At 28.3% G+C, this 23581-nt stretch overlaps 3 protein-coding genes across 5 annotated transcripts; 1 reads left to right on the top strand and 2 right to left on the bottom strand.

Annotated features, from left to right (window-relative positions):
• The first annotated feature begins 3415 nt into the window (after window positions 1-3415).
• On the top strand, window positions 3416-5310 carry LOC127264390 (uncharacterized). The gene is made up of 5 exons (XM_051293872.1): window positions 3416-3866; window positions 3974-4051; window positions 4566-4665; window positions 4783-4901; window positions 5015-5310. Exons 1-5 carry the CDS (start codon window positions 3471-3473, stop codon window positions 5237-5239), a joined length of 918 nt encoding a protein of 305 aa, XP_051149829.1. The 5' UTR covers window positions 3416-3470; the 3' UTR covers window positions 5240-5310.
• A 156-nt stretch (window positions 5311-5466) lies between these two features.
• LOC127264388 (probable hexosyltransferase MUCI70) lies at window positions 5467-8901 on the bottom strand. Its single transcript, XM_051293871.1, has 6 exons — window positions 8340-8901; window positions 7880-8094; window positions 7483-7659; window positions 7209-7364; window positions 6470-6746; window positions 5467-6233 (listed from the first exon to the last, which is right to left on the bottom strand). Exons 1-6 carry the CDS (start codon window positions 8689-8691, stop codon window positions 6001-6003), a joined length of 1410 nt encoding a protein of 469 aa, XP_051149828.1. The 5' UTR covers window positions 8692-8901; the 3' UTR covers window positions 5467-6000.
• LOC127264387 (BEL1-like homeodomain protein 4) lies at window positions 8750-16393 on the bottom strand. 3 transcript variants are annotated; one of them, XM_051293869.1, is made up of 7 exons: window positions 16171-16393; window positions 15713-16023; window positions 15197-15637; window positions 13630-14018; window positions 13179-13239; window positions 10548-10972; window positions 8750-8813 (listed from the first exon to the last, which is right to left on the bottom strand). In XM_051293869.1, the coding sequence occupies exons 2-6, from the start codon at window positions 15899-15901 to the stop codon at window positions 10553-10555; spliced, it is 1500 nt and encodes a 499-aa protein (XP_051149826.1). In that variant the 5' UTR covers window positions 15902-16023; window positions 16171-16393; the 3' UTR covers window positions 8750-8813; window positions 10548-10552. The 3 variants fall into 3 exon arrangements, with proteins under 3 accessions (XP_051149826.1, XP_051149825.1, XP_051149827.1); XM_051293868.1 differs by lacking the exon at window positions 8750-8813 and having other exon boundaries at window positions 10493-10972; XM_051293870.1 differs by lacking the exon at window positions 8750-8813 and having other exon boundaries at window positions 10493-10972; window positions 15197-15601; window positions 16171-16391.
• Between the last annotated feature and the right edge of the window lie 7188 nt (window positions 16394-23581).

The raw sequence follows: 23581 nt of genomic DNA on the forward strand, positions 1-23581 counted from the left end.
TAACTTGAAAAAAAAAATCAAAACTGTGAACCTTCAATTATTTGTATCTTCATCTTTTTCTTAAATCAAAATAAATATAAAAGTAAAATTTATAAAGAAATATGCAAAAGAAATGAGAATATGAATTTCAAAAAAAAAAAAAAAAATTAAAAAAAATTGATAAAATTTAAAAGTGTATATATTCACTAACATTATAAAAAAATTGTAAAAATTATATAGATTTTAAATACCCATGAAAAACTGTAAAACAAAAGAAAATAAAAAAATCAGAAAAATCTAAAAAATATCATAATAAAATAATTAAAGACTGATCACAAATTCATAATATATAGATAGATTACACTCAATTTGAAATTCACCTAAAATTTAAAATCACACTATGAAAAAATAACATTTTATCAATAAAAAAATAATTCCAAATCAATCAATTAATTAATATAAAAATAATAATTGTAGGCCAAAAGCATTAATAAAAAAGTTTGAAGCAATAATAGCAACAAGTTGCAAGAGCATTTATCACGTGCACAAATTGCAGTGGAACTATTAACTATTCATAAAAAATTTAAAACATAAAAAAGGGGCAAAGGCTGACTAATCCCAACTCCCAACAAACATTTTATTATTATTATTATTATTATTATTATTATTATTATTATATTTTTTATTTTTAGATAAGAATGTCAGAATTTTTAGCTGTAACATGCAGTGAAGTATTTTTACCAATAAATTTAATGCTTAAGCTCAGTTCTTTCCTTGTTTGTTTATTGGACAACACTTTGAAAAATAATAATATTGAATTTGCTATATATCTTTTAATATTTTAAATTTTGTTTGCATGAATCTTTTCAAAAATATTTTTCTTTTAAAAAAAAATTATCGTATCAAATAAAATAATGTTTATTTTAACTATAATACTCACTAAGTCCACTTTTAAAGATTTATACTCCCTTTGTCCCATATAACATGGGCGTATTATTGTAGACACGAAAATTTATGTAAAGTATAATTAATAAATAATTAAGAAGTGTATTAGTAAAAATAATTATTATTTAGTAAAAATAATTATAGATAAGATTAAGATAAGTAAATAGTTTAATTAAAATTAATAAATTATAAAAATTAAAATACGATTAAAATGCATAATTATATTTCCAAAAATAGAAAGGACAAGTTATGTGGGACGGACGAAAATAAAAACTAAGAACAAATTATGTAGGACGGAGGGAGTATATTTTTATTTTCGTCTATTAATGAACTATATACATTTATCTCTTTAGTAATCATCAATCACACTGCCAATTATTATGCTCTTACTTTTATACTTTCTCTTTGTTCCATTTACTTTGTCCGTTCTTTTCATATTTGCTCGTTCACAAAAATTGTCCATTAATTATATATTTTAATCACGTTTTAAAATTTAAAATTTAAATTTTTTGTTTATTTTAACTAAATTATTCAACTTATTTAATCTTAATTTATAATTATTTTTATTATATCATAATTATTTTTACTAATACGCTCATTAATTATTTATTAATTATATAATATCTAAAATTCTATATCCCAACTAAAGCGGCTTGGACGGATGGGGTATTTATTTATAATCATATGATTATATACAATTACTTTTTAGTAAAAGTAATTTTATCTATGCGCAATTACATACTATCAACTACTATTATAATATTAATATTCCTTAATACATATATATTAGAAGAAAAAAAAAATCTAAACAAATTCAGATGACATAAATTTCGGATTATAAAAACGAAAATATAACTAATAGAATACATTAAAAAAAAAAACGGCAAAATTTAATAAAAATGATGAATCAAAACTAAATATTGTATGAGTTTGTTCTTTTATGCATTACATTATTCCTAATAATTTTTCTTTCCATATTTCCAAATAAAAATACATTTGCACGAAACCTTTGAAATTAATAATAATAACTTACATCCATTCTTCAAAAACACTTTCACTTAGGGCCTTGGGGTGTCATTTCATATTTCGTGTCAGGTTGAGTCACGGGGATAACAAAAAATCCGTCAATTTGAACCCGACCTGAACTCAAAATTTGACCTAAAATCCTAGACCCGAATACGACACGAATTTTTTTAGGTTGGGTTTAAATTTATCTGAATTAGTTTCAGATCACCCGAAACCCGAACAAACCCTATACGAAACAAACTTGAAATTAAAAAAAATTAAATTAACCTAAACAAAATTCATTTTTATTTTTATTTTTTAAAATTATTTTATATTTAAAATAATATAAATATTATAAATTAAAATAATAATAATAAAAATGTCAGATCAACCCTAATTACGAAACCCAAAATCTGACCTGATTCTTATATTTAGGGTTATTAGATCAACCTGAAACACGATCCGAACACGACACGAAATTTTATCGACCCATTTTTTGGCAAACCCGAATCTGAAAATTTTCAGATCAAACAAGTTCGATTTTTCGAGTCGGATTTAATTTTGCCACCTACTTTCACTCCCTGGCAACAAAAATTTCAGTATTCTTAACTATGCCAACAACATCAAAATTCTTTTATGTAGTTGGGAGAAGCCCAATTTAACAAAACAGATGTAGGAAGAAGACCAAGCCCAAGTCACAGAATTGCAACCAAACATACTTTCATAACCCATCCAAACAAAACCATCCAACTTCCTTAATTAATTCTTTTTCCAAAACAACTTATTAACCAATTATATAATTTTATTAAATTCAAATTTGATTCACTTAACTATCCCAACTACATAAAAAATTCTTTTAACACATTATCAAACATTAGTAAACAAAACTCCCTTCATTCACAATGAACATAAAGACATCAAAATTTGTGTCTATATTCAGCTCAATTACCATACCAAACAAAGACGAACCACACAAAATTCACATTTTAACTATCCCCAAAACTCTCCAAACTTTCGAAAACACTTTCAAAACATATAGAAAATCACATCTTTAATCCAGAAATGGCTGCCGTGCAAGAGTTCGGTCCGTCCTAAAATTCTCGACAATCCCAGAAACACGACAAAAGACAACAACAACGACAGGGACAGGTCTCAGAGAAGCTGATTAAAAAAAAAACACACATAAACAACGCCTACTTTGGGGGCACGGCGATCTCTGAAACTGAAGACCACAACCACCCCTAAGACAGAGAAAGGAATCGGAGCATGTTCAACTCTCCAAATTCCATTTCACCTCTGACCAATCGCAACAGTCGACAACTCCCATGAAACAAAACAAACAACACACGTCCATATGTGCGGCCTGGGGCGCTCCCGGCCCCACGCGCGCACCGTGTTGATATTTCCTCGTGATAAAAGTTGTCCCAATGACCAAAAGCCAGCAACAAGATAAAAAGGGTTGTATTCAATAACCACATTCTCATCTACCACGCACTTTCTCTCCCCTCCTTTCCCCTCTCTCTCTCTACATATATATACATATGTGCTTTCCACCATCATTTGAATTTCAGACAAGTGTCAAGATTTTTCAGACACCAACAATGGCTGCCACAGCCAGAATCCTAAGAATGTCTAACCCTCTTGCCCACAGCCTGTCTCATGAAGCTTTCTCAAGCTCCACAACTACAGCAGCTGTCTCGAGGGCAAGGATAATCATGTGTCTGAACAAGGAACGGCTGAGCATCACAACTCGAGCCCACCAGGAGCCGGCTGGTGGAACTTCAAGAAGCGTGCTCGTTAAGGAGCCTGAAATAGCTAAAAGGGTGGATTTAGGGGTGCTATTAAGATATGTAGCTGATATAATATTGTCCCCTACAATGAATTTTGTTAGGAAGCATAGGCCATGGAGATTCAACATTCAGATGATAATGGAGAAGGTAGATAGGGAAATTATTGGATCATCTAATCATATTGATTTTTCATCTTCTCACTAATCTTGAAAGAAAGAGATTCTATGGCTAAAGTTTAATTTTTTTAATTGTAGGGTATTATAGACTGCAGATTCTTTACATTGCTAGCAGTTGCTGGATCTTTGGTGGGATCTGTACTTTGTTTTGTTGAGGTAATATTTATTGATGCTACTATTAATTATTAATAATTCTTCTCCTCAACTAGTAATAAAATGTTGCATAGTTTCTATGCTTAAGGTTTCGACAAACTAACTAGAGTTTATATTCGTATGTTATGAGGAACGAGCTGAAAAGCTTGTTTAACTTTGGTTTGTAGATATAGTTTTCTTTTTCATTTTTCATTAAGGAATCTATCTTAACTTTGATTTTTCTAGTTTTAGGTTCAACTTTAAACTAGACTCGACTCATTACTTACACGTCTAAAGTAACTAATATTACAAAAAGATGTTACTCTAAAGTGAAATGATTGTTCTACTCTTTTAACGAATACTATTGAATATTTGCGGATAAAAAATGCGCTAGTAACAAACTGAAGATCAAATTCAAGTTCGGATAATTTAACTTATCAAATAAACCTTTCGTTAAACTTGAACGAAGGGAGACTAAACTTGCAAACAGGTAGTTCGTATTACAGCACAATTTATCTCATAAAAACTGTTATTACAGGGATGTGTATTGACACTGGGATCATATTTTCACTGCTTTCATTCAATTTCTCAAATGTCAGAACCAGTTAATGTGGTGCCGACATTAATCGAAGCTATTGGTATACAATATCTATGCCTCCTTCCATCTCTTTCCTTTAATTTTTTTATCCCACAATTAAATCATGTAACAAAAAATGTCTACACTAAGGTCTAAAAGCAAATATATTTTCTGACAGATATGTTCCTGGTGGGATCAGCAATGTTCACGTTCGGGATGGCTTTACATGTCATGTTTGTGGGGCAACAACATTTTAAAGGGACAGGATCAACATTGTCGAGGAACTTCAACCCCCTAGTATGTCTTGAATACACTAAACTAACTGAGTAAATGATTCGTTTTGAAGATCATAATGCAAGTTTGTACTGATTAGTACGACTACTATCTACTTAACAATGGATTTTTTTCAGAAACTTCGATCAATGATAGGAATGGAAACACCAATGCAAGCTAAGTCAAAAATAGGACATGCTGTGATAATGATTCTTCAAGAACAAGTGCTGGATAAGCTCAAGAGCGTACCTGTAACTAACGCGGTGGATCTCGCCTGCTTTGCTGGTGCCGTGTTCCTCTCCTCTGCTTCATTATTCATCCTCTCCAGGAATGTTGCTGCTCGTGTCGAGACAAAAATCTAGACAACAATGCATGACAAGTAGTACTACAGCATATCATAGTTTCAACCATAGAAAACACAGGAGGGTAACCACACATATTTTGTTCTTTCATTGCTATTCTTAAAATGTAACTATCCAACCCTCTCAAGGGGATATTTAACTGATTTAGAAATATAGAGCAAAAGAACAATATAATGTAATATGTATTGTATATAAAAATAGATTTAAATTAATAACATTATCTAGTATGGATTCAATAAAATTAAGAGCTACCTGTTGCCATAAATCAACATGCTGGATTAGGTAGTCTAATGGTGAATAAATCACAGGGAATTTCATCGTAAAACAGACAGAAAAAGTATACAATGATCGTCAAAGGAAAGAATAAAAATCATAGATTTACCTAGTCCTGCAGTAATGTCACTTTGAGAATATGATTGTAAGCAATTTACAGGTGGGAGGGGTGGGGGGGGGGGGGGGGTGGTAAAAGTGTTACTTCCAAGAACCTATTCAGGACACTATATGTTTCTGAAAAAAAAAATTACATGAACCAGTAGAGAATGATGCACAAAATGCTTCGGGTTGCTAGCATAATATCTGCTCTGATAGTGACCGAATATGGGAGTGATCAAGAGCCTTTTTTTTTCATTTACACGCACAATGAGGTTGATCAAACACGGGCTGGAGAGGCAAGGCCTGTTCTGCAGCATTTTGCTTGTGAACTCAATAATCGGATTCAAGTTAGGAAGCTAAGCATTGCTTTTAACACAATACCAGGGAAATCAATTTGTCAGAGGCTTTGCCTTTCGTATATGACCCATACTATTGACAAGATCCTTTCTGACGCAGACAGGGAACATGTTGATCCGCTTTAACTCTTTGAGCCGCCAGAGAACATATGGAAAACTTAGTTGATCTCGTGAAGTGAAGCGGACAACCTCATTGAACCACAGGCACATGAACAAATTCACCACTGGAGTGTGCTTTTTCACAATTATAGAAGCCTCATTGAGAGCTGCATGAATATAATAGAACCTTATCCATATAGTCTCACAGCTTTCTTTGAAACAGAAGATATTCTTCGCTTTTTCGGAAGTTGAAAGGACTTACAAAAATCTTAAATTATGGGGTTTTGTGACTATATGACATTTGCAAAGATTTCATCGATGAGTGTACTTCTGATATTCTTGCAATTTAGAGTTCCTATAATAACCAAAACAATTCAAAGAGTTGCATGACATATAAGAATACCTTTATTCCCATTGAACCTCTTATCCGTTGGGAGGCCATCTTTCTGATATTGAGTAATTTGGACGTCAACCTCCTCTGGAGTGGCCTTATTTTTCTTGACAACAGCCTTTGCTTCATCATAGACACTACTGCGAGCTCCATGCTCAGAGATAGCAAGTTCATCGTTGGAACGCCAAAGTAAGGCCTCCAGCACACCAAGAGGATCTCTCCTGAATTGGGATTTTGAATCAACCCATATAGAATATCTAGCATTTGGAAAAAGGCGGTGGGGAAGCATCTGGCATTAAAAAAATACAAGTCTCAGTTACAAACAAAAGCCAAACAACTTTAAATGCTATTGCAAGCACCCAACATAAAACAACAAAACATTTGGTTGAATTTGAAAACATAAATTACTCGGCTGCTATGTTCTTCAACCCATTCCATGAAGAAAACCAAATGAGACATTCCTCCTTAACATGGGTATTATAGTGAAAATGACAGATGTTTATCCTCCGGCGTTGCACTTAATTTAGCCTTAATTAACGTGCAGATTCTTTGGATAGTGATGCTAGAATCTAGGACAGTGGTGCAAGCAGGTGATGGTTGAGTAAAAGGAAAACTTAGGTATTAGATAAAATATTTAGAATCCACAGAGTTCACCAATGCAACTTCGCCTACGACCTAACTGTTCTGTGTTAGTTAATAAAGTAATGGAAGTGTAAAAGCCATAAATGAGAAGAACCCAAGAGGTACATACCTTTGGTATTTTCCCATTCAATCTTTGATCGCTAAAAGGTAAATCCCTAACTATTACAATGCGCCACTTTCCAACAAAATGGTTGTCATCAACTTTGTTCCCTTCTGCTTCTTGCGTTGCAAGTGTAATTTCATCCCAGAATGCCACAAAGCAAACCTACATCCAATTAGTGCCACACTCATATTATTAACACATGAAAATACTTATGGATAGATATAAATATGTGTGTATAACATTATACGTCCTCTTCAATATATTCCACAAGAATGATAACCTTTTGACTTGACGTGTCCGACATTCCTATAGGTTGATACAGATCATCTCCACCACCGAATGCGCAGGTAGAAACCACAACTTTGCAGGTACTCATGTAGCTTTTATCGTCGGAAGATATCCTAAAACCACCCTTTTCACTGTAGAACCCACAGGGGACCTCAAGTCTTTCAGAAATCTGAGACAGTTTCAGAGTTTCGAGGTAACATGTTTAACTAAAGTGAGATTTAAGTAATAGCCAACAGATTTTCCATAAGATCTAAAGTCGTATGGATTGTCATCAGTATGCTTCCCCACCACCTCTGATACTAATCAATCATCCTTTAGAACAATCAAATACACTGCAACTAAAGCTTGAGATTTTATATAACTGAAAGCATGAAAATAGTTAGTATTACCTTAAAACTTTCTTCTCTCTGCTCAAGAGTTTGGTTTCCAGTGAACAAATTAAATCTTGTACTGTTCGAATATGGAGGTAAGTTAAGCTTCCCTTCCTCACCAACTCTATAAGGCTCCATCGCATATACCAATTCTTTTATTGGACTTGAAGTTTCCTCATCATTTGGAATTTCTAATCGTTCAAGTTCTTCAAGTGGTAGGAGCTTCAAGCAAGCTGAAATCATTAACGAACAAGTCGCCATTGCAAAAATTATCCATAGATACTCTAGAAGCTGAAATCATTCAAAACTGATGCCAACAAAATCACACAGTAAGACGTGACACCAGAAAGGAATTACGAAAGTGAAGCTCGCATCAATCAATTTCCCCAAAAATTCAACAATTCCCATTCTTCCTACACACTCAGGAGGCCTGATTTTAGTTAAAACAGTAATACAGTAACAGAGAGATAGAACTCACGTTCTCTAACGCCCCTGACAACGCGAGTAATTGGATCCAGCTTGTTCAAGTTCCCATGGGGCTTAGCTTTACTCTGCTGAGAACCGATGGTCGCCGACTTCTTCACCGGCGACGGAATCCGACTCTCGCCGCCTCCGATGTTGAAATACTCGTAGGCTAAGAGAGCGAATGCAGCGACGAGGAGCAAAGCGGGCCACCAGCGCAGAAGTTTGGTAAGAACTTTTCGGGTGAAGTCCGACTTGCCCCTCGGGCCGGATTTCCGACGCTTACGGCGGTTCCGAAGGCGGATACGGTTAGGAGGGTCCTCCAGGTCGTCGTCGGAGACGGAGATCGTTACGCCGTTGTTCGACATTGAAGAAGCCGTCGGTTTCGCCAATCGCCGGAATCGAGATCAAAGGGCAATGCTGGTAACCCTTAACATTTTGGCCGCAATACGACGTCGTGTCAATCGCGTTGGATCTATCGGTCCACTCTCTAAACCAAATTCAAGTTTTGAATACAATATTTTTCAAATAAATTATATATTATTCCCTTTTAATTTAATAAAAATTGTATAAAAAATTTATTGTGTAAAAATTTATTGTGTTAATGTAAAGTTTGAACGAAATATTTTATTTGTTCAAAACTATATCGAGTTTTAAATAAAGACCTAAATTAGCCAAATTTTACATAAATAAAATATTAATCATTCGTTTTATAATTTTTGAAGACAAATTATTATTTAATTTTTATAAAAATAAATTATTGATCAATTATTTATTTATTTATTTCATTAAAAAAATCATTTACCATATTTTACTTTTTTTATCAGTATAAAACATATTTAATTTAGGTCATTATTTAGAACCAAACATGAGTTTTGGATAAAAAATTATTTTTTTAATGTAAACGTTACATTAACATAAGAGAGATTTCACACAATAAATAAAATAAAATAAAGTATTTTGTGTATTTTACTAAAATGCACCCATTTTTCATGTTCACTTCTTTGATTAAAATATTTGTTATATATATTTATAATTCAACCAGAATATTTTTATAATTATTTAAAAATAATCAAAATTTAATAATTTAAGAAATAATTAAAAAAAAATTAATAATTCAATATCTAACTAATTAATTTACACTCTCTTTCTTTCCCGTCATCTTTATTTTTTTTTTCAACTTAGTAAAAAATTTCATATATATTTATATTTATATTAAAATTATTTATATTTAAAATTAAATTTTTAGAAAAATATATCAATACATATATCATGTAAAGGGAATAAAATTTTATTTAATACAAAAATGTAAAATCTATATATATATAAAAAAAAACAATTATAATAAATATATAGATAAAAAAGAAAAGAGAGAAACTTCATGGAATCTCTGCACATATGGCCCGGAGATTTTTGAAATTTTTTATATTTATGGCTGATGAGGCGCCTAAGTGGAGTTTAGGTAATTAAGTTGAATTAATTAATAATAATAATTAGTTAAAATATTATTCCCTCCGTGTAGGTAATATGAGATTATTACTGTAAATACGTGAATTTAGGTAAAATATAATTAGTAAGTAATTAAAAAATATATTAGTAAAAATAATTATAAATTAAGATTAAAATAACTAAATAGTTTAATTAAGATTAAAAAAATGAAGAAATTACAAATTACGTGGTACAAACGAAAATAGAAAATAGAGACAAATTATGTGTGACGGAAGAAGTATTTTACTACTATTATTTTTTATGTAATTAGTAATATTAATAGTTTTAAAATAAATTGAATATATATAACTAAAAAAATTAAATATATATTTAAAATTTTAAAAATTATATCGCAATAAAAATATATGCAATGTAGATATTTTGAAGAATGAAGTTTTCTATAATATAAATAAATAAAAAATATTTTTATTTATTTAAAATTAATGATATACATTAATTTTATAGAAGATGTGAAATTTTAAATGTAGATAAAAATATTTATTTTTCTTATGAAATATATAGAAATAAAAGAGTTTTGAGTGAGTTATTGAATATGATATACGTAATTAATTAATTAAAGTAATTTATATTTATTAAATATATTTGAATTTAATAATAAAAAAAATTCAATTGTTATAAAACAAGAAAAATAAAAACAGTGTTAATTATTATGCTGAGAGAGAGTATAAATATATCATAACCTTAATTATTTCAATATTAGTAGTAATATTTTTACCATCATCACATAGTAGCCGCAAAGTCGGACATAGTGAGCCGTCCAACTCTGGGAACATTGTCCGTACGCCTGAGGCCCAAAGTAAGGGACACGTCGCCAGGAGCCCGAGTCCCGGGACTCCCCACAAAACTCTCCGGCGGCCGTCTTCTCCGGCGCGCCACCGGCGGTGGGATTCCCCGCTTGAAAATGACGTCTTCTGAAGCGTCATTTTCCGGTGGTTCTGATAAAGAACAACTTGGAGAGTGTGCCGCCGCAGTAGAAATACTAATACTATTATTACAGCAACCAGACCCTTCTTCGTCTCCGTGTCCGTCTTCATCTTGTGCATCATTGTGTTGTACCTCGGCGTGCAACTCCTGCTGGTACATTTCTTCCACCATGGGCTTCCAGAGACGAACCCTAGCATTTATGAACCAATTGGACACCTGCAGTAAAGAAGAAGAAGAAGACTATTATTGGCACCTACCACAACTAAGGGTTTGTTTGTTTCGGACTTTTTTTTTTCAATTTTTAAGAAATTTTAGAATGTTCTATTTGTAAACTAATTTATGTTAACTATATATAAATATATATTATTTGTTTTTATTATACCCATCCCATAAAAAAAATATTATTTTCTATTTTTGTCCGTACGAGAGCAAGGTATTATTTCCTAATTTAATTTAGTAACTCTCCTACCTACCTAACAATCTTACAATATATTACACAAATATCATTATTTTTATAACACATCATATTAATAGGAACATTTTTTTTTTTACTATAAACTAATATAATAATAATATTAAAAATTCGGTGCTCTTTTTATGGGACAGAGGGAATATAAAATTTTATTTAAAACAAAGAAATTATACTCATGTAGAGGGAATATAAAATTTTATTTAAAACAAAGAAATTATACTCATGTTGAGTATATTTTATTTTATTCAAAATGTATTTTAAATTTATTTTTAGCAAAATTGCTTGTAACAAATTTATAATTTGAAAGTTTTGTAATATATTTTCATATGATTTAAAAATTGGATGCACAAATTTTTTAGCATTTTAAAAAGTATTGCATAAATTTTTTTTAAAATTGTGTGAAATTCCATCATGTTTTAAAAAATATTGCATGCAATATTTTTTAAAATAAAAAAAATTTGATCCAATTTTTATCAAAAAATAAAAAATAAAAAAATGCATATTTTTTGATCGACAAGTGAGTTGAGTTATAAGTATTTTTACTTTTATTTGTAATCAAATACTTTTTCCTATGTTTAAATATTTGAGCAACCAAGTTTTAATAAAAATAATTGATAATAATTATTTTATTTTATTTTATTTAAAAAAAAAAACCATTTTGTAAATATAACATCATAAATTAATTTATAATTAAATAATATTCTATTCCTCAATAATAAAATCGAAGTTCCCACTTACAATCAAAACCAAATAATTTTTCAAATGAATTAAATTCATGATCACATATTTTTCATTTAAGCAATCAAGAGCATTTTTAGAATCCATGAAGTATCACTTTCAACCAATATTCATTTTGATTTCATAGACAAAACAAAATATGGCAAAATGGTAAATTCACCCATTTACTAATCAATTTATTATTCTTATTTTATATACTCCCTTCGTCCCATAACTAGATATCCATTTGCTTTTTACATATAGTTTTAGAAATATTAGTATTATATTAGAATGTAGCAGGAATAAAGTGGAAATAACTAAAATAACATTATTAGTATATGTGATATAAAAGTAATGACATTTGTATAATATATTATAAGTTGTAAAGGTATTTGTAATATTAGGTAGATAGTACAGTTACTAAAAAAAAATAGATACTTTGTTATGGGACGGACTAAAATGAAAAAATTGATACTTTGTTATGAGACGGAGGAAGTACTAATTTTTATCTTCTAGTTTAACAAATAAGCTTTATGAAGCCACAAATAATTGAACAAATATTCAGATTATTAACCATAAGAACACTTACATAATTAAGGTTCAGTTTCATATATTTTTTTAAATAATCTTATAGACACTATTTCTTTAGGGTGTCTTTGTTCGGGAGACTTTCTCAAATTTCGATTATTTATCAATTTTTTTTTCAAAAATATCAAATCAAACATCTATTTTCAATTTTTGTATTATACTCAAAATTAATGTTACATTCAAAACATCACATCAACACATATTTATATCATACCATAAAACTATTCCCATTCAGATATTTTACTGTTCAAATCCAAACTCAAAATTCAAATCCCAAACCTTAATGTATTACTCTTTTTTTATATTTTTTGTATGATGAAAATATGATTTTCTATCTCTATTTTTTTGCAGACGAAAGATTTTTGCAATATTTTTAAAAATATAAGAGAGGTATTATGCAATTTTAAAATTAGAAAAAATTTATGCTGAATTTTGAAATATGCCGTCTATTTATATTTCTTGTGTTATATGTCAAAAATTCGCGTGCCATCAAATAATGCTAAATAGATTTATTCAGCATTGTAGCCGCTGTTATTATAAAACTTTTCAAAATTTTACAAATATTTTAAAAATATATCTGAATAAAATCTTTAATTCCCCTAAATTTCTTTATATAGATAAATCTAGGAAGATGAAATTAATTACCTGATATTTGGACAAGCCAGTCTGCCGGGACAGCACGTGTTTGTCTGTTTCAGTCGGATATCTGCAACACAATTCATTACATAGATATACAAACACATGCGTGCTGCCTAATTATTTTGAAATTTATTTTTAATTTTTATTATATCATATTAAATATTTATTCACTTTCATAAAATATCAGTATTTTTTTATATCACCGACACATTCTTTGTATTTCACGTAATAATAAAAAAAAAAGAAAAAAAAAACAAATGCTTACATCTGTCGTCCAAATTTTTATTTTTGTTTTTTTAGTGAAAAAAATATTATTTTCTATTTTTTCTTTATCCTAAAAATGAAAACTTTCTATTTCTTTACCTATTTTTCTTGAAATATCAAATGAACAAACAATTGAATGACTAAATATATATATATATCTTTAAAAGAGAGAGATAGAGATAGAAAATTATACGGAGAGAGGAAATGCTCGAAAAGCCACGCTCGCAAAACGTCGACCGATCTCTCGGGCAATCCTCGATGAGGCCTCCAAGCCTCGTTGCCCTCTATCAATGCCAAATTTTGATTCTCAAGGGCTCTAAGCTGTCGAAATTTTTTCTCGACAGTTTTGAGCCGCGGCGTCTCTCCTTTTGTCAATCCAAAAAAGTCGCGATCTTTTTCACCGAGCGCCTCGGCGCATGTCTTAACCTCCCTCATTATTGCATCCTTAATTCCTCGGAAATGTCGTGACATCGCCTTTCTTGCCAGCCCGGTGTACGGCGCGGCGATGCCGCCGGCGATGGATTCGAAAGAATGCATCATTTCTTGCATCTGCTGACAGTATCTTAAGTATCTTGCATCCACCTGTAGGAATAATTTAAGAATTTAATAAATTGTTGCAATAAAATAAAAATTGGAAAAAAAAAAAAAAAAAAGAAAGAATTGCATATGGAGTGTAATTATTGTATGTACTAACACATGCCTTGCACTAGTTCATTAGATGCCTAATGTAATTCAGCTTTTTAATTATATACATTCATTCGGTTACACGACTAAAATGATAAAAATAATACTTATACAAACTAATAATAATATATTTTATTCATTACGTAAATTCTTTAAGAGTTATTTTCTGTATAAAGTTCGTCACTAGATGATCATTAAAACGACAATGTATGGGGTATATGATTATTTTCGATCAATTAAAGGGCTAAAATAATCAAAACACTACTTACAAGTTCAACATTATCTTTCTATATAGGCAAAATTATTTATTTCCTCACTTATAATTTAAAAAATTTTACAATTTTTTTCAAATTTTTCATTGTATTTTAAAAAATATTGTACAGAATTTTCAAACACATAAACTTAATGAAGTTATGAAAGCTATTGCTATTCAAACACTACGGATCGAAAAATTTTGTAATAATTTTGAAAACATTTAATAAATATTGTACGGTTTCAAATCACAATAAGTTATCGAGAACTTTCAAAACTACAAGTGAATTATAAATAATTAAGCCATATATATATATATATCAGAAGCAGCTTTTTTCTTTTTCTTCTTACAGCAAAAGCCTGAAGTGTAAGAGCAAAAACCAGATGTGTTTCTTCTTGTAATCCACCATTATCATTAATCCTAAAAACATATAAAGCTGCAGATTTCAATATTAACAAATCATCATAAAATGGTCCCCAACTGGCACAGATTATATATATATAATCTTATCAAAGAACATCAAGAACAGCAAGAAAGCAGTGTTTGTAATTTAATTATTGTTTAGTATTCTTTAAGTTCAGCTCAGATCTACATCCTATAATGGAGGCATGTCTGTCTTCCTTCGACATGTGCCCCCAAACTCCACCCTGTCTCTACCTTAACAACAACGTTAATACATACATATATATATATATATCTAGAGAGAGAGATAGAGATAGAGATAGAGAGAGAGAGATAGAGATAGAGATAGAGAGAGAGAGATAGAGATAGAGAGAGAGAGAGAGAGAGAGAGAGAGAGAGAGAGAGAGAGAGAGAGAAAGACCTCTTGAAGCATTGACAGGAGCTTAATTTTTCTTCTTTGGTAGTTAACCCTTTCTGAAGAAGATAAAGGGTTGGGATTCTTTGATCCATACCAATTTGGGGAATTAGGGTTTCTGATTAATCTCGGATTCTTCGAGACCTCCTTCTCAATTACGCCACAGAATTCTTGCAGCAGTTCCTGAGCACCCTTCAAGTACCTCGAATTCCTCAATCTCGTCGCGGATTCAACGTACGGATTGTAAACAAGATTGTCTGATTCTGAACCCCTTATCAGTTGTCCGCCATTGAAGCACACCTCCATGTTCCCTTCCAGTCCCCTTGAAGACGACGACAGTGACAACGAAAGACCTTGTCCATGCCTCACCGGATCACCACCGCCGCCGCCGCCATTAACGAACCAGGTGAACTGTGAAGGAGTTTCAGAAGAACGATGAAAGGGAACCTAAATTAAATCATTACATGAGATCTGAATTATTTCTGTGCCCTAAATCGACAATTCCCCAAAACTTTAATTCACCTGCAGCTGCTGTTTCTGCGACCACCGCCGGAAACTTGCCTGGATCTGATCATCTAACACATCTTCTCCCCCTTTCCGCCATGGCGAGCTGAACGTCATGATCTCCGTCAGCATCCCGCCGCCGTCGTACGCCGCCTCCGGCGGTGGCTCCACCCCCTGCTCTCCAACCATATTATATCTTCTCGACATAAATTTGCAAAAAATAAAATCTGGAGATCTACTGTTAATTTCAAGCCCCAAAATTAGAAACCCCTAATTTTTTTTTTCTAGGGTTTTTCTCCAGAATTCGACGAATTGCAGCCCGCAATTTCCTGGTCATCAAAATAATGTCACAATCAATTCATTAAAAAAGAAAACACTAACACGTAAAGGTCAGTGATCACTCATCGATCTTCCTTCCTCGAAAGAAACCATATATTTTTAGGTTTTGAACATTGATAATTCAGAAAGCAACTAACCTGGGGAAGAACATAAAAATCCAAATTGGAATATGATTGAAGTGAAGAGCAATCTCGATTTCAATTAATTAGGGCTCTTTGATATTGATGCATTGAATTAAGGGAATAATATATAGGGACAGTTGCAGGGAGGCGACAATGGCAGCCATTAGAGATAATGAAAGGAGAGAAAGAGAAAGAAAGAAAGGTCACACTCAACTCTAACTCAACTCAATTCTCCACTGCACTTTCACCAAACTTTGTATTTTTAAACTTATCATTTGCAACCTTTTTTAAGCTTTTTTAGACACAAAGCTGGGCTATTAGGGAAAAGTTATACATGCACATCAATATATATATATATATTGGCTCATTCCCACCACAAGTGATACTATTTTCATTTTTGTGTAACCCGTAACCATTGATACTTTTCTATTTTTAGTAAAAATTATTAAACCAAAACATATTTAATAAATATAAATTATCTTAATTAATTACATAATATACAACATCATAAATGACAAATGACGTAGGACCCACTCAAAACTTCTTTATTTCTACCTCTCTCTCCTCAAAAATATAAATATTTTTATTTTTATCTATATTTAAAACTACCTTTTATAAAATTGATTTATGTTAATTATAAATAAACAAAAATATTTTTTCATTTACCTGTATTATAGAAGATTTTTTTCTCTACAAAATAATATTCATATTGCATATATCTTTTAATTGCCATATAATTTTTAAATATTTAAACATATATTTTAATTTTTTTAATCATATATATTAAATTTACTTTAAAACTATAAATATTACTTAATTATACAAAAAAAATAATATAATAAAGTCATAACTAATTATTAGTAACTAATTAAATATTCTTACCTTAAATATTATGTTTTTAATTAAATGGTTGAATTCCGGGTGGGACCGGAGAATATATATATATATAGAGAGAGAGAGAGAGAGAGAGAGGATTGTTAATTAGCAAATTCTGCAAATGGTATTTTGAATCCCTTTCTGTAAGAATATTTCAGAGTATACTAAATACAGTAAATCCAGCATATTGGTTGATTAGTGGGCTTTTAATATATATATATATATATAATTATGGTTTGCTGATTGAAACTAATTAATACTTGACACATAAAAATATACTTCCTCTGTCCACACATAAAGTAAATATTTATTTTTGGCACTAATTATAGTGAATAGTTAAAAGTAATATAATGACATTTTTGTCCTTACTTTTTGGTGTAAAAGTAATGATGCGATGTAAAGTAAGGGTATTTGTGGAAAAAAGTGAGGTATTTAATAAAATATTTACTTTGTAATTTGACGCCCTAAAATAGAAATATGTATACTTTCTTACTGGACGGATGGAGTAATATATAAGTCCTAATTTATGAGTCCCAATTCAATGTATTCGAGACCTAAGTTTGTAACACCATGTTAAATTATTTAAATTACTAATCTATCCTAAAAATTTAAATTATTAGGAATATATATGTGTTACTCCCTCCGTCCCATATCTATCTATTCATTTGTTTTTGTACGAAATTTTAAAAATATTAGTATTATATTGAGATATGGTAGAAATAAAAATAAAATGACATATATGCAGTGGCGGAATTAGAATCCAATTAAAGGTGGGGCTATTTTTTTAAACTAACAAAATACTTTCTCGGTCTCGAAACAATAAGGACATTTGAGTTCGGCTCGGAATTTAAAAAATAATAATACTCTCTCCGTCCTATTGGAAGGATGACATTTGCTTTTTGCACGTAGATTTTTTAATATTAGTATTATATTTTATTGTAGTAAAAAAGACAAAAATACCCTTATTAGTACGGTGTAATATAAAAGTAATGACATTTGTGTAATATATTATAAGTTGAAAAGATATTTATTATGTTAGGTAGATAGTACACTTACTAAATTAGGAAATAGTAACCTTGTTTTGGGACGGACGCAATAGAAAATTGTAACCTTTCAATGGGACTGAGGGAGTATTATGTTTAAAATGAATATGAAATATATAGTAAAAAAATTAAAATATCATTAATAGTGTATTTGCCTATAAAGTGATGACATTTATATAAAAATAATAAAAAATATATAAATTATTTTATGATAATATGATTATTTATAAAAATGAAATTATTATTTTGAGACGGAAAAAAGTAAAAAAATAAATTATTATTTTAAGATGGAAGAAATATATTTTATATGTCTATTTATTGTCCAACTAATTTTATCTTTCTAATTGTTATATTTTAAAAATATTAAAAAATAACAATTACAATAGTATTATTTACTATATATATTGTAAAAATTCATTTTTAAATTTTTATAAAATAAAAAATAGTAATACATATTTATTAGAAAAAAATCTATAATTAAAATTATTATTAATATTATTATTTATTCCAATCATTTTTTCTATGCTTTTATATATATATATATATATTCAAAAATATAATTAAAATTATTATTAATATTATTATTTATTTCAATCATTTTTTCTATGCTTTTATATATATATATTTAAAAATATATAAAAATAAGTAAATAAATTAAAGGAGGGTAGGGTGGGGCAAGGGCCCTTGTCCCTTGATAGATCCACCCTGAATATATGTATTGTATGATATAAAAATAATGACATTTGCGTAATATATTATAAATTGAAAAGATATTTGTAATATTAAATAGATTGTACAGCTTCTTGAAAAAAATGAATACTTTGTTATGAAACAAACTAAAATAAAAAAATAGATAGATTGTTAAGAGACGAATGTAATATTTATTTATTTATCTACAAATTGAAGTCCACCAACATATAAGATGTTTTTGCTCTTCAAAGTACAAAGAAAATAAATATTTCTTATAAAAATTAAATGTATTTTAGTATCTTGACACAATTATTTTTATTATAATTTTTTTTAAAAAAAATAACATTTGAATAAAATAAACGAAAATGACAAAAATGATACAAAAATAATAGACAATACATGTTATATATATATATATATTGATTAATAGCATGTGCTTTCTGTTATGCTCCCTCCGTCCCAATACAATAGTTTTGTTTACTATTTTTGTTCGTTCCAAAACAATAGTCTTATTTTCATAAATAATCATATCATCATAAAACTATTCTTATTTTTTCATTTTTATTACACAATTGCCACTACTTTTTACACTAATACACTCACAAAGACAAAAAAGTCTTTTATCTATAATTTTTACCGACTACCAATATAATATCAATATTCCTTGAATCTCGTATTCAAACCAATTAAGACTATATTTATGGTACGGAGGAGAGAGTATTTTATCTACATTGTATTAATATACATTATATGTTATTGATAAATGTCATTGTCAACTTTTATGTTATATATATATATTATATAAATATATACATTGTGTTGTTATTTTATATATGTATGTATATTTTCTTGGTTGTATTTTGTATTATTGTAATTAACAATAATTATATTATGTTAATATATTGCTTTAATTACGTTAAGATTATTAAAGTTAGTTTAAATTTTTTAATTTAATTTAATTGTTTTTTTTTTGTGATACTATTTACTCTTTATATTTTTCAATAAAAATATATTATTTTTCTCACAAAATAGATCAAAATACTATTTAAATATATAAGAAATCCAATTATCATTATATTTTAATTCAATTTCAAATCACAATATAACAAATTCAAATTTTTAATAGAAAAAATAATTTTAACTTGATCTATACTTGTTCTTTTATCCAAAAATTCTCAATATATTTTTTCAAAAAAGTTAATATACTATATACACTTATTATTTTTATATTACCTATACAATTTTTTATATTCCATATAATTTTATTTTTTTTTTCAAACCATAACATATTTTTTTCTGAAAATTAATTTAATATATTGAATATTCAACATAAAAAAATTTAAACAAACATTTCAATTTTTATTTTATTTTTCATCAAAATAATTCATATTGAAAAGATATGTCAACGCAGGTACACTGATACTCCATCCGTCCCGGTTACGGTCTCTTCTCTACGGTAGACATGAAAATTTAGCAGGAACATAATTAGTAAATAATTAAAAATATGTTAATAAATATAATTATTATATAATAAAAAATATTGTTAAAAAAATTAAAATTAAAATAACTAATTAGTTTAATTAAAAATTTAAAAATTATAAATAAAAAAAAATAAAATATGATTTTTTTCTAAAAAAAAAAAGTAATAAAATATGTGAGACAGACGAAAATGAAAAGATGGATACGGTAATATATGTTTAAATCAATTATGATATGTATTATTTGGATTATTGTTGTTATAGTTGTTCCTTTAATATGCAAGATTTATATTATGGGTGTGTTTGTTTGGGGGTTTGGATTTTGGATTGGGATTTGAATAGTAAAAATTTTGAATTTGAATAGTTGTATGATGTGATATAAATAGGGTTTGATGTGATGTTTTGAATGTAAAATTGATTTTTAGTATAATATAAAAAATGAAAAATAGGTGTTTGATTTGATATTTTTGGGGGGAAAAAATTGGATGAATAGTGGAAATCCTTCAAAATCCTTCAAACAAATACACCCATATATGTACTCCCGCCCCTCCGTCCCTTAATAATCTATCTATTTTTTTATTTTGGTATGTTTCATAACAAAGTATTTTTTCTTTTTTTTTTAGTAATTGTACCATTTACCTAACATTACAAATACCCTTCAAATTTACAATATATTACACAAATATCATTACATTTATATTATAAAATACTAATAGGATTAATTTAATTTTTTTACCTTTATTTTTACTTTATTTAAATATAATACTAATATTTCTGAAACTCCCGTGCAAATAACAAATAAATATATAAATATGAGATATATATATATATAAATTATATGTGGAATATATTACTTTAGCATAGTGGTACTATAATATACATTATACAATACAAAATATAAAATATATATATTAGTGTTGCAATAATAATGTCCTTGTGGACAAACTTTTAAGAGACGTTGATTGGTCGGAGAATTTTTCTGCTTTTTGCAATTTTTTTATCTTTATTTTTTTTATGGTTTTGTGATTTTTATTTATTTATTTTTTATTTTTTTAAATACATAAATATGTTGCTGACAACTCAATAGGAATAGGAAGATGAAAATATCACTAAAATTCTGTGTTGATTCGGCCAAGTCAGTAGTATAATATTGATTTAATCGAGTCAGCATATGTTACATGAGTAATTATCATATATTTATATATATTTCATTATATGTTGTGTTATAATATAGCATATGCTGAATTATAATACAATATATGTTGTATTATAAATATGTTGAAATATGTATAAATATATATTGGTCACCTCTATAGCATATAATGATTCGATCACTTGACCGGATCAGCGGCTGATCAATGCCCTAAAAAAATATATATATATATATACATATGAACAAATATGAATTATGTGTTGATTTAAATATATACTCCCTCCGTCCAGCTAGAAAGTATACATGTTTCTATTTTGGGACGTCCAATTACAAAGTAAACATTTCATTAAATACCTTACTTTTTTCCACAAATACCTCTACTTTACATCACATCATTACTTTTACACCAAAAAGCAAAGGCAAAAATGTCATTACACTACTTTTTAACTACCCACTATAATTAAAATACTATTATTTCTTAAACACCGCGCCAAAAGTAATTGTATACTTTTTTTGTGGACGGAGGGAGTATTACTTTTTTACATCGTTCAAATCTATATTTACTTTTCTTGTAAGATTGTTATACCAAATATTCAGTTTGTTTACATAGTATTTTTCAATTAAACAATTTCTCATATATATATATAGTATTAGAAAAAATACAAATATATATATATACATTAATATAATATATATTACCCATTTATAAAAAAAGTCAAATATTCAACACATGATATTAACTTTTTATATTACAAACCCAGTTTCCAATACTATACAATATAATTTTTTTAATACTTTCTCCATCCTATTTGAAGGGTGATATTTGTTTTTTGCACGTAAATTTTTTAATATTATTATATTGGATTGTAGTAAAAAAATAAAAATATCCCTATTAGTATGATGTAATATAAAAGTAATGATATTTGTGTAATATATTGTAAGTTGAAAGGGTGTTTATTATGTTAGGTAGGTAGTACAATTACTAAATTAGAAAATGATAACCTTATTTTCGAACAGACGAAAATAAAAAATAGTAACAATGGAAGGTGTATCTAATTTTTATTTAAATAAAAGTGCATATACATATCAATTTTTCTATAGTTAAAGTGGGCAAATCTAAAAATGATAATTTAAACCGAATCGTAATCTATTATTCTAGGAGGCCTAGCCCCGCAACTTTTTAAATTGGAGTTCACCAAGGGTGTGTTTGTTTGGGCGCTGGATTAAATTTATATTATTTATTTAATTTTTTTTTCTCAAAAATATTAAATCAAATACCTATTTTTTTTATTTTTTATATTATACTAAAAATTAATTTTACATTCAAAACATAACATTAACACTTATTTATATACAATTATTCAAATTCAAAATTTTTACTATTCAAATCTCAACTCAAAATCCAAACCCCCAAACAAACACAACCTAAAGAATAATGATTAATCATCGAGAATAAATGAATTCATTAGAAAATAAGAATTAATTATTTTTATAAATCATTGAATCATGTAAACTTACTTAAAATTCCTTTCTTTTTACTTTTTTAAAAATAAATATTTTTATCAATATTTAAGAATTCATATTTTTTTATAAAATTAATTTTATCTTAATTATAAATAAATAAAATTATATTTTATTTTACATACTTTAAAATATTTAAATAAATATTCTATTTTTTTAATTATATATATTAAATTTGTTTTAAAATATTAATATTATTAATTATATAAAAAGTAATAACATAATAATATAATTCACTATTATTATTAATTAATTAAATATTAATTTTTTGAATATGGTATGCCAGATGAAAATAGTCAATTATCTTTACTTAATAATAGTATATATATTATGTATTTTCTTTTGGCCTTTTTATATATATATATATTTTTATGTTTTTAATTTTAACTGATTCAAAATACATTTTTAAAAAAAAAAAAAAGGAGAGTTAAAAGTTATTTTCAGAAGCAGTTTAAACGAAACTTAAGAAATAAGGTGAAGTGATGAAATCCTACAATTCCCATAAACCCAAATTCATCAACGGCCTAACCCTAATTTTAATTGGGCTGAGCTCTGGTTTGGAGTTTGAGTTTCCTGTTCCAATTTCACCTGATTTTCAGGGCCTGAATTACTATCTCCCGCCATTGTTGTGGGCTCTGAAGCTTAATCATAGACTTTTCCACTGT

This window comes from Andrographis paniculata, unplaced genomic scaffold (assembly GCF_009805555.1).
Source record: "Andrographis paniculata isolate CXL003 unplaced genomic scaffold, ASM980555v1 Contig70END, whole genome shotgun sequence".
In the NCBI taxonomy this organism is placed as follows: Eukaryota; Viridiplantae; Streptophyta; class Magnoliopsida; order Lamiales; family Acanthaceae; genus Andrographis; species Andrographis paniculata.